The sequence below is a fragment of the Neodiprion lecontei genome, chromosome 4 (assembly GCF_021901455.1).
Source record: "Neodiprion lecontei isolate iyNeoLeco1 chromosome 4, iyNeoLeco1.1, whole genome shotgun sequence".
Lineage (NCBI taxonomy): Eukaryota > Metazoa > Arthropoda > Insecta > Hymenoptera > Diprionidae > Neodiprion > Neodiprion lecontei.
The window spans coordinates 2,615,154-2,629,045 of NC_060263.1; the positions used below are offsets into that span (position 1 = coordinate 2,615,154).

The 13,892-nt window shown below is 41.2% G+C and overlaps 2 protein-coding genes across 3 annotated transcripts; one reads left to right on the forward strand and one right to left on the reverse strand.

Moving 5' to 3' along the window:
- Positions 1-252: 252 nt before the first annotated feature.
- Positions 253-4,431, forward strand: LOC107225591 (nucleoside diphosphate-linked moiety X motif 6). 2 transcript variants are annotated; one of them, XM_046739040.1, is made up of 5 exons: positions 259-823; positions 1,043-1,351; positions 1,441-1,643; positions 1,873-2,045; positions 3,884-4,431. In XM_046739040.1, the coding sequence occupies exons 1-4, from the start codon at positions 610-612 to the stop codon at positions 2,038-2,040; spliced, it is 894 nt and encodes a 297-aa protein (XP_046594996.1). In that variant the 5' UTR covers positions 259-609; the 3' UTR covers positions 2,041-2,045; positions 3,884-4,431. The 2 variants fall into 2 exon arrangements, with proteins under 2 accessions (XP_015521593.1, XP_046594996.1); XM_015666107.2 differs by lacking the exon at positions 3,884-4,431 and having other exon boundaries at positions 253-823; positions 1,873-2,128.
- Positions 2,167-13,722, reverse strand: LOC107225590. The gene is made up of 12 exons (XM_015666106.2): positions 13,398-13,722; positions 13,046-13,250; positions 12,798-12,904; positions 10,901-11,284; positions 4,152-4,218; positions 3,930-4,062; positions 3,682-3,812; positions 3,331-3,440; positions 3,094-3,239; positions 2,825-3,023; positions 2,614-2,730; positions 2,167-2,526 (listed from the first exon to the last, which is right to left on the reverse strand). Exons 5-12 carry the CDS (start codon positions 4,209-4,211, stop codon positions 2,409-2,411), a joined length of 1,014 nt encoding a protein of 337 aa, XP_015521592.1. The 5' UTR covers positions 4,212-4,218; positions 10,901-11,284; positions 12,798-12,904; positions 13,046-13,250; positions 13,398-13,722; the 3' UTR covers positions 2,167-2,408.
- Positions 13,723-13,892: the final 170 nt, after the last annotated feature.

The following is a 13,892-nucleotide window of genomic DNA, read 5'->3' on the forward strand; positions in this document are numbered from 1 at the left end:
TACCGTCCAACCATACTCGCCTTTTGTTTTTTAGAATAAGCAAACAAATAAAGAGAAACGGTTCATTCTGCGTTAAATGAAAATTTATTAGAGTGGTTTTGTTCAGAACTGCATGTAGAATTGGGCTGTTGACCCCTTTTTCGCGTTTTAGATACGTGGATTTCGACATTTGAAGATATTTATGTAAACGTTGAAATCGACCAGGGTATCCTCTTAAACCCGCGACGCATATCTGCGTAACATACGCAAATCATTGAAAAGTAATTGGCACGTCCCGAATGCAAGAATGGGGAAGCATCAAGTGTGGTCGTTGTATTGCCAAAGTCCGGCAAGCGTCGAGCGGTCGGTAGACATTCAACGAGTGATAAAGTTGATCCCAAGTCTATGAAAAACGGTTACATAATTAATGCGATTAACGCAACATGAGAAAATAATAACGCGTAGTAAACTAGTCGACGATGCGGTCGCTCGCGAGTAAAAGTTTCGGACCAGACTACGGGGAATAGGTTATAAAGTCTGCGTATTATATTCAACCGTAAATATTTAGACGCAGATGATTACTCGCAGCAGATAAGGGATAATCAGCGGCATCACTCGGTCAGCCGATAAATGTACAGCGTCGCGGTAGGACTAGCTAAGATATTGAGAATTCCGCAACGATCCACATTGTCAGGAGTGACAGATTATGTAAGTAGATCTAACATGGCGCGAAGCACAGCTACGTCTTCTATATTTAAAGGCTCTAAAGACCGCTTCAACGGCATAACCGTCGATTCAACACTCGAGCCGTGCGATTCTGGCGCGTTTTCAAAATGCCTGAAAGGTAAGGAGCTCTCTTGTTGTTTATCGCTTATTTGCTCGTTCATCCAAATCATATTGCATAGTCATCGATTGGCTGATTATCATTGAAATTCATGAAACAGATTCGACGCCCTCGCCTTCGCCCTTCTCATAAAACTTACCATGGAATCGTTTTCACCCTACTTGGCGACGGTCGTATTCTTCCACCCTCTTCGTAACGCAGCGTCATAAAATGCTTCAGCTTCCCTGGACCAGTGGATAACGGAAAACCGAAGGGCGATATGGTTTCGCGTGGGGCTCGAGCAGTCAGATTGGATTCCGGACCTCACTAAAAATGGGTTCAAATTTCATCACGCGAGGGATGACTGGGTCACCCTTTATCGCTGGTTGCCCACAGACCAAACCTGCAATATACCGCCCTATGCCCACACTCTACTGGGAGTCGGAGCCATCGTCTATAATGAAGATACGGACGAGATTTTGGTCGTCAAAGAGAAATACAGTGTTGTCACCCCAATGTGGAAGTTTCCGGGTGGTTACGTCGAACCAGGTCTGCTCATGCCATTCAGTTTTATTATAATAATACAGCACAAGTATTATCGTATAAATTTTTCTTTTTTAACCGTCCTATTCTATCAGGTGAGGATATAACTGTTGCTGCCGAGCGAGAAGTCATGGAGGAAACTGGAATAGAAGCCGAATTCAAACACATTCTTTCATTCCGTCACGCACATCGCTTCGCTTACGGATGTTCAGATATCTACATGGTCGCCTGTCTCACTCCTCGCAGTTATGAAATCACCAAATGCAATCGTGAGATAACAGATTGTGTCTGGATGAAGGTACGAAAATATTCTTGACGATGCACTAACTTTCGGTATAGTTATATATGTTTCGAATTTTTTCACTCTACGTATTTGTTATTCACAATTTTGAACCAAGATTTATCAATCGTTAATCATTTCCCTACTTACCTGAAAGTCTCTCGAATTCAAGGACCTTGGAAAAATACTTGAACTCATATTAATCGTTCGATTTTTGGCAATGAATATGTTATTTTTAACTTTGCAGCTTGACGAGTATGTGCAGCATCCAGAGGTTCACGAAAACAATCGTTTGGTAGCAGAAAAATTCATCGAGTTCAAGAACCATAAGAGAACTATAACCGTCCAAACTCTGATTCATCCTGCCATAAAGACACCTTTCAGAGTCTTCACAATATCGAAGTTAGAGGATTAACGAAGGTCAGACAATAGACTCTGGAAATGTTAATGAAATTGTACAATTTAAAAACCCCAAGGGGAAATAACAATGTCATAAACGCTCATCCCGAGTATTTAATTCTCATTTTAACGCCCACGCCAGTTAATTCTTCAAGTGTATTTTTAATCCAGGCTTAAAAGATCTGTACAAATGCGTAATAGTGGGAACTTTTCTAACGGAAAATAGAAACGAAACGGTAGAGAGATTGCGTCATAATTTTGAGAGAGGTGTAGAACGTTAGAATGAACGTTGGTGCAGGGATAATCCAGACCATTGTGGTGCGCTTGAAGAATTCAGGGATTCTCAATTCGTCATGTTCCTAATCAAGGTGTGCCAAACAAAATTTAATAGCAGCGACAACGGTGGGCTGGACAATCTGATGGATAGACCAAACACTTGTCCAAGCAGTAAACGTCAGCGCCAGCTTTAGCCTCAATTTCACCAATAGCGTCACAAGTGTTTCTGCAAGCAAACAAACCACCAATCGGTCAATTTTTTACCGACCAATAACGTCGTCCATCAAATTTCAATTCACGAGAAAATGCTTACGGGCATTGACATATGCTTTCGGGACAATTTGGTGGATACCGAAGGCAGTTTGTTTGGCACCATTCGTCCATTCCTGGAATACGACGGTACAGCGGTGTCGGTACGCAAACTTGGGACCTGGAGAATTTAAAATATTCGCAAAGTTAATCGACGTAAAATGAGTGCAAATGTTAGACTCTCAAGTCGCAACTCGATATATCAGCACGGCTACCTAATCACTAATGGGAAGATATTGTTCGGTGCACGATAGTCTCTGTAGTAGAGCAAGAACGGATTGTCCTGTTGCACAAAGAGTGGCGGTACTCCGGCTGTGCTGGTGACTATGCTAACATCCGCGCAATTCCTGAATGTCTCAGGTTGTCCACAACCGACAGCTTCCGTTCCATTGTCGCAAAGTCCCCACATGTTACCTGTGAAGATGAATTGTTGAGAAACGTTTTGCCTTGGACGACCGATACCTTGACATCGCGTGATTATTACCTGTATAATAATTCCACTGAATTACACACTGTGAGCAGGTGATGTATGGCGGCAAAACGACCTGGTATCGAAAGATAGCTTTCTTGTCACTGTCCGTTGGAATAACGAACTGCACATCGTTTGTTCCAGACAAGTAGAGAGGATATCTTTAAAGGAATACTTTTAATGTTCATTTTCTTTCTCGATTTTCGAGTCAGTAGTGCGAACAAAACATTTTCCTGCATCGGGCAGTTATACCTGTCAAAGCATTCCTGGGTCGCCTCGCTGTTCGGGTTGTTGTTAGGGCACAAATACAGCTCGAAACGTCCCCAGTGGTTCGCCGTCAGCTCAATCTCAATTTCTATTTCCTGGATAAATTAGATTTGCAATTATGACAAGTCGTTGTGCGACGAGGCCTGGTGTACAGAACTCATTTCTCCTATCCGGGAACAGCAATCCATACGATTTACCTTTACACAGCTCTCATTTTCCTCGCAATTTTCACATCAATGTGGTTGTACGAGGACAAATTCTCTCCTTTCGAGTCGACACGATCATTACTTAAATAATTATACATCTTTGAAGAATAAAAAAAATAAAAAAAATTACCTGACCGACTGTGTAATGCCTGACTATCGTCCCCTTTGCGAATTCACCTCCAGCTTCGTGGGGGCGAGGCTCACTCGTGTGGTAGGCGTCCCCACATATTCCGCACTGACCCTGGTTCTGGACCCATTGAACTGTCCTCAAAGAAACGGAAACAAACCGTTGACTAGAGTATAACTATAACGAATATCGAATCGCATTACAGGCTCTCGGACCAGTCGAGAAACATGATACTGGAAGCTAAGACGAACCTGCATACCCGCCGCAGAAGAGTTCGTTGTCGTTGTAATTGACGGGATTTGGAAATCCGAACCGCCACATGCTGTTGCGGGATGGCGGGTCCATCATGCGGCCGTGACCTTTGACTCCGGAATCATCGAGCGCCTGGAAAATACGACGTGGAAACAAACATGCCAATCGGATTAAGAAGAGAATTGAGATCGAGAGATGCGGGATTTAGCTGATAAGCTTACCTGCGCGATGAAGAGGATCACGATGAGGTAAGGCCTCTGGACTCGTCGGCCGTTGACCATTGCGGCTCTGTAAACGACGAGCAGAGATTCGAATTATTCAAATGTCGAACGTTGCGATTATCATTTTCATACACCTGTCGATCGATATGGGAGTAAGGAGAGCGTTGTTCTCTGGTTATCCCGCCTATCGATCATTCGCTTTCGCATACAATTCTGCGTGGGTCCGGCCTCCGTTTAACTCGCGATTATACACGTATGAATTAAACAATCCTAATCTAAATTTCAATTTTCGTTTTTTCCCCGTCTCTTTTTATTTAATTTATAACAACATTTGAATGTGGTCTCGTATCATAGATAGCCTGTATTTTTTTAGAGTTCGGCGTACTCGGATTGGGCATAAATTACAGTCAAGCTTGACACGCATCATCATCGACGACATGATTTTCAGATCCTCGATTTTGTAGGAGTCTTTACAACGGGCGAACGTTCCACTCAAAGAACTTGAAAATATACTAAATTTAGACATACGTCATCAGTACCGTTAGAATATTCGTTGCTGACCATCTACTTGATTGCGCCATATCAGTTCACGATGATTCCTTCAACCCATCAGGAAGCAAGTCTTACACGTGTTATTTATCGCTGTACACGGCACTTATGACATCCGGTGGATATTACCGTGAATTTATGACTTTAATCCTCGGTAACTTGGCCCGAAATTACTAGCCGCGTTGAGTGGCACCAGTTTAGTATAATAATATATGCTAATCTGAGGCTCTCTGTGCCCCTAACGAACGAACTTTAATAAGCACTTGTGGAGAGTAAAATAAATTTCACGATTCGGGTGGAGCTTTATTTCTCAGGTGTTTCAATTATTCTTCTGCAGTGCAGATTTATAGAGAAAGAGAGAGAGAAAGAGAAGGAAAGAGGTATCTCAGTTCCAATATTCAACAAAGTATCATTCCAAACTGTCCAATCGAAGATTACCGGTTTTTCGAGAAAAGAATATACACATCCGCGTATAGGTATATGCATACACATACAATCCGCACCACTTTTCCACGGAGAGATGCGTTGAATATGCGGCATAACGATCTCGGTTAATTCATTACCGATGATTCATTTGAATAACGATTTGTTAAACATAGGTGAATTTTGTTCAAACACGGGAAAAAAGAAGAGGGAGAAAAAATATGTCGAGCCTTTATAGGATTCCAGTAATTCCGCGAATTCTCCGGATTTCATTTGAAATTTAGTTCTAGAGGATTTTAAATCACGTTTAACTATAATTCACACGCGGCGTAACTTGGAGTAACTTTCGTTTATAGTAACATTTATCTAATCGAGTGTTGGACCGTGAAATCGTAAGTATACGTAAGTATATACATATAGGATATTCTGGTATTTCCGATGATCTATGCCTTTGACAAGGTTTAGTGGCACTCGACACGTCTGCGGCGGTGTATATGCATCGTAGATGTATAAAAAGGGTATTAAATAAGCGCCATATATTTGAAACCGGTTTCCGTGCGGTTTGTATTACCTTTGAAAATAAAATCACCTTGTCTTTAGATAAGAACAAAATTGCCCGTGGGTACAATAATGGTCACTGTACATGTATTATTATTTACAAAAATATGTACAAAATTCCTTTTTCAACGTAAAGGATCAATCGTTTCTCAACCGGATTTCGGACAGCGTGAGGAATCGCTTTAGAAAAGCATCTTTGTAAAAGGTAGGAGAATCCGCTATAACTAACCGGGAATGTAACCTTCATTCTTTAATATCCTTTTTTTGCCAACTTTTCCGCTACAGCTGGCGAATTAACGGTCCAAGAATGTGCCAAAACTAATATTTGTAGTAAAAAGTTGAATGTGCCTGTATCAACGCACACATCAGTCCAGAGCTGTGTCGACTTGTTGAAACTACACAGGACTGGTGAGCTTTATACGTAGAACGTATGTACAGAAATGTTCATTAACACCTTGGGCTTCCGGCTAACTTGTTTTTAGTCCGAAACAAAACGCGAGTCTCGATTCCATACGAATTGTGTGACAATGACTCCCAATATCTCACGTAGGCTGCATCGCCAGTCGTTGTCACATAATTTGTATGGAATCGAGACTTGCGTTTTTTTAGGGCGGAAAACAAGTTAGCCGAAAGCCCAAGACGTTAATGAACATTACTGTAAATAGGCAAATTTCCAAGCCGTAACGACATTGTGGTGTGAAATTGAAAAACCGGAGGAAACATGTAGAACAGTAATAAAGATGCTAATGAAACATTCTCCGGTATATGTTACAAATAAACAAACCTTGACCAAATGCAAGGATGCTCCGAACTAATCGCGAGTCGATTTCATTGAATTGGATGCGCATCGGGTATTTCATCGCATATTACAAATACAATGGGCACGTTTTTCGCGTTATAATATTAGCCTCAGCTATGATGACATGGAATAGAAAATTCTATTCTCCCGCCCTTGATTTCATGCCGTTTGATTTCATTCGAGTCTTGAATAATAACCAAAGTGCGTATTGCGCAAAGCTTTCGTACACGCGTGCAACGCAGACAAGGTAGCAGTCTATCCTCATTGTCGTACAATACGAGGACAAGTAAAACCTACGTACATATAGATGCCAAGAAAATCGTACGAGCCTGGCCGATACCGAGTTCGCTGTATTGAAAATGACCCGCAAGGTCCGGAATATTCGCAACTATGATCGCCGCTGCATAAGGAGGGAACCAAAGGCCTCGTCGAACCGCGTAACCCGTGTTCAATAACAATCTCTAACCCCACGATAAAAAAAAAAAAAAACCGGTATCTTAAAATACATACATATAAATTATAAACCTATATATTTCGAGCGGGGCGAGAATAAAAATACAATTGATCACTGCTGCAGAGACCAAGACGGCATTAACAAGTTAGACGGATCAAAGATTACGGTCTTGGGTTGGGCCCATGTCGAGGTGCAAGCTAATTAGTCAATACCTCACGTACGTACAACAGTCCGCGGATGTATATACGGTACACCTAAAATTAGGCCCACTTTGCGGGCCTTAAGATATATATATATGTAGGTACGTATAGCCAACCGTAGTTCAGACAATTAGCATTTTATATTTCAATATTATCGTTCTAAAAGCCATTCCGGTGGCGATCAGAGATTCGGAGATGCAAATTTTGCTTCGCGATGGAGAAGAAGCTGCAACCGTGCAGATATTATACACCCAAATTACGCGTCCTTGTACCGGTGCTTTCACTTGCAATTCGACCGCGCCCAACGTGTATAATTATCTTAACGATGTTGAGAAAAATTTCTCTCGCCCTCCCGATAACGAACGAGGAGAAAAAAAAAATAAATAAAATAACTCGATCGCCTTCACAAGGATTCGGACCCTGCGCCGCTCTGCACTTGTGCAATAAAGCCGCAAACGATCGGGGAGCAGACTAAGTCACGATGTGATAACCGTTGTTCCCAAACCGTAAACTGCACGTGTGTCCTCGCGTATAATTTACGAGCACGATGCCTGATTAAGGAGGTGAATTATCACAAGGCGTAAGGGCACCAATTCAGAACGTAACAATCGTAACAAACTCTGAGGTTGAATCGAATTTCCACATACTTCATACCGCAGCATATAACGCGGTGCGTTCCTCGTAGTTTGGAAACTGCACTCTCTTCATCATCGCGTCGTACGCGTATATGTCAAAAATGCAGAACAAAGAACCGGTTGGCCTTCGGGAGTGGCTTAAAACAGGGATCACCGTCTCCCGAATCGAGCAATGCACCCCCTTATTACTTTATTCTCGATTCGTCCGCAGACCGATTAACGTCTGCGGTGAATTTCGAGGCGCGATACCGGCACGTCTGTCTGTGCAGTGTATCGAAACGACGAACCTGTTCTCACTCTCCAGCAATTTATTTGGTATTTTGAGCTTGCTAAACTAGTATGGGAATGTCGTTGATTCGTGACAAAAGCTCAACAGGAAAGAATCAACGACGAACCTCTTTATATTATAACGCGTTCGATTAATGGGGTCGATGACTTACGCGCTTAGGATAAACGCGCGATTATCGAAACTAAGTAAAGCACCGTGAATGTTAAACTCGCTAAAAGCTTTTAATCCAAACTCCGACAAGCAAAAGGAAGAGAACGACTATATGAGCGATTGGCTAAAGAAATAATTGCCGAGTTATGGGACAAGCGTTAATTACAAGTTACCAAGCGATTAACGGCAAAGATGATGAATAAGGCAAAAAGAACATTTTTTTTTTCATGGCTGGTTAATGTAATTTTTCGCCTGTTTCTGCAGCAGCGACGAGGATCTCACGAGCCTTTAATCGTTCAACTTCTACTTTTAGAGTTGACATCAGGAACGAATGCAAATGCTGAAGAGGTCCAGCGATGCATCGAAAAAACCACAATGGACACGTGACGGTGGGCCGAGGTCGTTGATGATTACTTCCCTTTTTATGTGCAAAGTGAATTTATTTTTAGATCGAAATATCTTCATTGCGCGAAGGTTGCGACGAATCCCTTCAGAGGATATCGTGATCCTGCGGTAGAACCGTACACGCCGTGAAACGTAATAACAGTTTGCGCGATTCATTATTCATACCAGTCAAAGAACTGCGGATAAAAAATAAGTAAAAAAAAAAAAAATGTATCAAAGAACAGTTGTCGCGATGATGAGACAGCAGATATGTACCTATCTATGTACACCTATACCTGCATCCATATTATGTACATCAATTACTGTAGAGGCGTTGATACGATGTCCGAATACCAGAATAACGAGTCACGAGCTGTTTCAATGTTTGACTACTATCACGGCTGCAACTGATACTTTAAATATTATTGTTATTACAGTGCGAGATTGTCGTCATAAAATTTCAACAACTACGCCAGCAGCTTTGAAAACAGCCCGATGATCGGTCGGCTTGCTTTGCGCAAACCGTGTAAACAAGTTATAGAGCCGGAATTTTTAACATATTTTACCGAATGCAACTGCAGCGGTAGGCATGCGTTACTAACGCAATTTTCGAATCCGGATACTCTTGTAAAAGCGATATCGGTCCGGAGTTGTTCTCACGCCGATGGGAAGTCGAGAATCTGCGAGAATCTGTCGACAACCCGACGGGACTCATTGGCTGAACGCTGGATCGGCAACACATCATCGGTTTGTTTGCTATTAGTAGTCCAGAGTCGTAGGAGCGAGCAAGCGAGCTCGTGTTTGTATTCTCGGTGACGGATATTTCGATTGAATTTAAATGAAGGTCGTTAGCTTTCAGGGAAATTTATCAATTAGCGCTCTGTGCTAATGGCGCTCAGACAATTCAATTGGAAAAGGTTGAAACGCTAATGGACCCGCCTGCACAACCAGGCGCGACGGGGATCTTTGATCGATCTTGGTTTTACTACCGAACAACAAAACATGGGATTAATTGAAACGCGAAGGAAAATCCTTCTTAAAGCTTTTAGATACCCTGTTATTCCAATTGTCTAATTCAGAATTGAGTTCATTGTTGTTTATCACGATAAACTGATGGGAAATTAATATTGCTCTAACTTTCGGTATTCTTTTTACGTCGGTAAACAAGAATCCAGCTTAAAAGTATCTCCTCGTCTATCTAACGACTCGATAATACACCTTTATCAAACGCTCGACGAATATGATTTCCGTTAGTATTCTAATCCTTATTTATTACACGCTTACATGGTAAACCTGTTTCTAATAATTTGTCATTCAGTCAACATTTGACTCCGGTATGCAAGAAAAACTGTAGCAGATCTGGTTTTTTTTCCGTCGATCTGAATTCCGACAAGGATATCTGCTGTGTTCTACCTCTGCTAATAGACCTAATCACTTTGTAATTATGTTTGTATTGGGCTTTTTCGATCCTATCGATAATATTTCCCATTAGATGTAATTGGGTCATAGAGAGCTCAATCAATGGAGTTTTCCAAACCCCCAATCGGATTCGGTGAATTTTAATCCACCTACGCAGGTATGCAATTGGCATTGCTCTATCTTGCACGGCAAGATTGATACCATATAATTTCATCGCTGGGCTGACGATGAGTTAGAAGAATGCAAACCGAAACGATTTCGTTGCCGAAAGGTTAAAACAAACATTATCACCACTCGTAAATGTCTACATCAAATGTCATTTTTACTGGTTTCAAGTGTGGTTCTCCACCTGTTACCTAGCCGGATAGATTTTTTGCCATAGTAGATTCGTATTCAAGTCGTAGTTATAAATGAAACTTTTCAAATCAAGATTCTTCAAGGGTATCCTTTAGGACAATTCATAAAGGGATACTACATTCTCTAAGCACATGAAAAGAAGTGCATCGTGGACGTTTGCAGGTAGTTGGAGTAATTATCAATACTCGTAAACAAGTATTATAAACGACAGGATTGATAAAAATTGAATCACAGTTTCCACAAGTATTAAAAATAATCTGAATAAATTTTCGATTTTTACACTAAATGGGACGGATAACGGGTAAACCTCCGAGGCGCGATTTAATATACAAACTCACAGGTAACGTCCGATCATTAACCGTATTTTCATCAACGAATTCAAATCTCCTCCCGTATGCAATACGACTAAGGAAATTTCGGGCTGTATGCGTATGACTTAAATTCTCGTGCGGGAAAACCGCTCGGTAAATGCATTCGTATGTACGAATGACTGTTGAAAAATAACCGTGTGACGAGACGGTGTATCACTTACCTGATCGTACGTGACCAGCTCGTCAAATAATTTCTTCGTGTCCGGTGGGGGGCAGAGGATGATCAACTGTCGTTTTCGGTGCGTACTGCAGAGATTGTCGCCAATTCGAATTGAAACGAAGCTGGTAGCAGACTGGGCGAAGTGCGGACGTCAACGGGTCTACTGAATCGCGCCGAGCCTTCGGGCCTAAGTAGATCCCGTCCGGTACCGGAGATCCTCCACAGGTATACCAGGGCAAAGTGATCGACGCGCACCTTCCTATACACATGTGAGTAATCGTAAGCGCGGGCCCCGACTTCTTTGGTCCCCACCAAAACTCGAACCATCTGCAGCTGTGTCCCTTGGATGCATCGTCTCTGGTCGTGCACCGTGGGTGCGATCTGCCTGTAATAAGAATGCCTCTTAGATCGGATGGTCTCGTTCATCGTTCGAAGAAAAATGACCAATATTCGACGGTCAGCAATTAAAAGACAAAAAAAAAAAACAAACAAAGAGTTTATTCGACGGAACGGTTCTTTGGAGAATTATGGAAATTTAAATTTTTACAACTAGCCTAGCATGCGACAGCTTAGCTAAATGAAAAAAGTAGTTTGAATTAGAATACGGTCGTTTTCAGAACGTCGTGACGAGGAAGTATGAGTTACGACACCTTAGAAGCACTATGTATGACAAATGAGGGCAGGTCCGTGATGGATTTAATTCACCGTGAAAATTCGGGCGTGATCTCGGCGGCACACGACGATGCAATTGAGATTAATATGTGGCATTAATATTCATAGGATTTCGACCTCGACTAACCCGGACCAACGTAAGGAATGAATTACGATTTAAAGCGAGAGGTGACTTTTCAAGCTCAATTTCTCTGCTTGGTAATATTAATCTTTCGCGTGGATGGATCTTAGTCGGAATCTTAACTCTCTCTGATTTGTTACAATTTCAAATAATTACGTTCTTAATTAATAATTAAGTTCTGGACTAATTAGTGTCATTAGCGAGACAGATTCGAGCCTTCCTGAATACAGTTTTCAATAATTTGATTCTCAATTTAATATTTTCGGTATCAATAGACCTGAAACCCTCGGGGTCGGTTTTTGGAGTAAAGTATTTACGCCCGCTTCTTACCGTAAGTCACCGCAGTTCACTTTATGCATAGCTTGATAGTACAAGCGCCTGGTATCAGATAATTAAATTTACTCAAAGTGAAAGCACCTAATTACAGGCTAACAGATTTACTCGAAACTGAAGCGCCTATTTGAAGGCAATAAGACTGGAGTTGTAGAGCGCCTTATTGTAAGCAACTTTGCCAAATGAACACCACCTTTTTCTAACGCAAAAACACGGGTATGTAATTCTTCGATAACGTTCGCATTATTGCGAAATCTTGAGCGATTTGTCAAAACCCTGAAATCCATTCGTTTGTGTCCTATATCGACGTAATTTTGTGGAGGAATAAAACAACTGTGCATGTAGTCTAAAGTTGCTGGGATCAGTAAATCAAGAAATGAAAAAATACAGTTTTTTGGGATCCTGAGGCCTCGGTTAATCGGAAAATGCTCCTAGGAATCGATTCTGAGACTTAAGGTTTCTGCAGCCCAAAAATAGCAAAAAAAAAAAAATTAAGGCTCAACTTTGACGATATATCTAAGCAATCATACATGATATATGTCAGATGCAGATGAATCGTGCTTCAGCATGTACAATGGAGACGTTCCATGGGGTGGTTTTGTTCTGATAGATCTGCAAGACCCAGTCTTCAAATATTTTCCATGTTAATCAGAAAATGTAAAATCGAACAAAACTCCTGCGACTTATTGCAGAAATGGAAAATTGCGATATAGGTCCTGTGGAGGACTCATTATTTTATTTTTGTGAGAAACTAATAGAAACTTTTCCTCACCAGCTTTAGGCAACAGGCTTTCAGAGTTTGACTTCGGCGTCGGTACTGTTGTTTTCGGTACCAAGCTCATGTCAGATATGGCTTCGAGAACATCAGGCTGCAGTGTCCTGTGAAATCAGAGGCAAATCTTAGGTTCTTGTACCGTTTTTATTTTCTGATTAAAAGTGAAAAAACAAAGACATCGAAGCAGATGCTGCTGATCTGCGATGAATACCATACGAAATTAAGAAGCTTGTACAGATGATCACCTGTTTTTTCTTTCTTGAGAAATTCCGCACCATGATATTGAGTATTATCCTCAGATTTTTATGGACACATCACTTATACCTGCCGATCTTAGCAACGGATCCATATCGTCTAACAAGTAATTTGTGTTGGCAGAGTCTTTTACTGTGGTTTTTTGATTCAGTGGAAAACGCATCATAGGATTGTGTATGATGAGGCCATTCGTGTCTGTAATGTGATAATTTTAGAATGATTAATCGATGGCAAACAAAAAAAAAAAAAACGAAACGCCTGCAATTCAATAAAGCAATGAATTTTCAAATCGTGTTTATTACCCAACGTAACTAAATGTAAAATAACAATAACCATCCTAACCTCTTTGTCATTACCAGTGATATGCATATAGTATCAGTGGTCATTACACTGGAATTCCTTCCTAACCTAAGGACGATTAACCAAAAACCGAAGCAAGTTGACAAAAACTAAATCACCGTTGCATACTATTCTGCTATCTTCTGTTAACTGTCTATCAACTGATCGTTCTACTGCATTATACATATATGAATGAAACAATTATGGTCTCTGCCGGTATGCGCAATTTGTGAATTTTTACTACTTCCCAGTAAAAAGAAGGTGTCTATTACTACGCACTGCACACATCACTCAACAGGTGCACTAACAACTTTTAATATATTATCTGTCAGTAAGCGATAATCCTATTAGCCGGAAAATTGGAGTGAATACATCGTATCGGTATACATAAGGCATACCTATAATGTATACCTATGTGTTTCGCCGACGCCTGTGTCAGGATTCTTAGGCTACTCGGTACTCTGACACGCGTGTTTGGTTGCCTTACAAAAGTGCGTT

Coding starts and splice junctions, on each gene's coding strand:
- LOC107225590 (XM_015666106.2), bottom strand. CDS start 4,211: ATGGTCAACGGCCGACGAGTCCAGAGGCCTTACCTCATCGTGATCCTC. Junction 4,063..4,151: donor TGATCCTCTTCATCGCGCAG/GTAAGCTTATCA, acceptor CGTATTTTCCAG/GCGCTCGATGATTCCGGAGT. Junction 2,731..2,824: donor ATCTTCCCATTAGTGATTAG/GTAGCCGTGCTG, acceptor TAAATTCTCCAG/GTCCCAAGTTTGCGTACCGA.
- LOC107225591 (XM_015666107.2), top strand. CDS start 610: ATGTACAGCGTCGCGGTAGGACTAGCTAAGATATTGAGAATTCCGCAA. Junction 1,352..1,440: donor GGGTGGTTACGTCGAACCAG/GTCTGCTCATGC, acceptor CTATTCTATCAG/GTGAGGATATAACTGTTGCT. Junction 1,644..1,872: donor CAGATTGTGTCTGGATGAAG/GTACGAAAATAT, acceptor TTAACTTTGCAG/CTTGACGAGTATGTGCAGCA.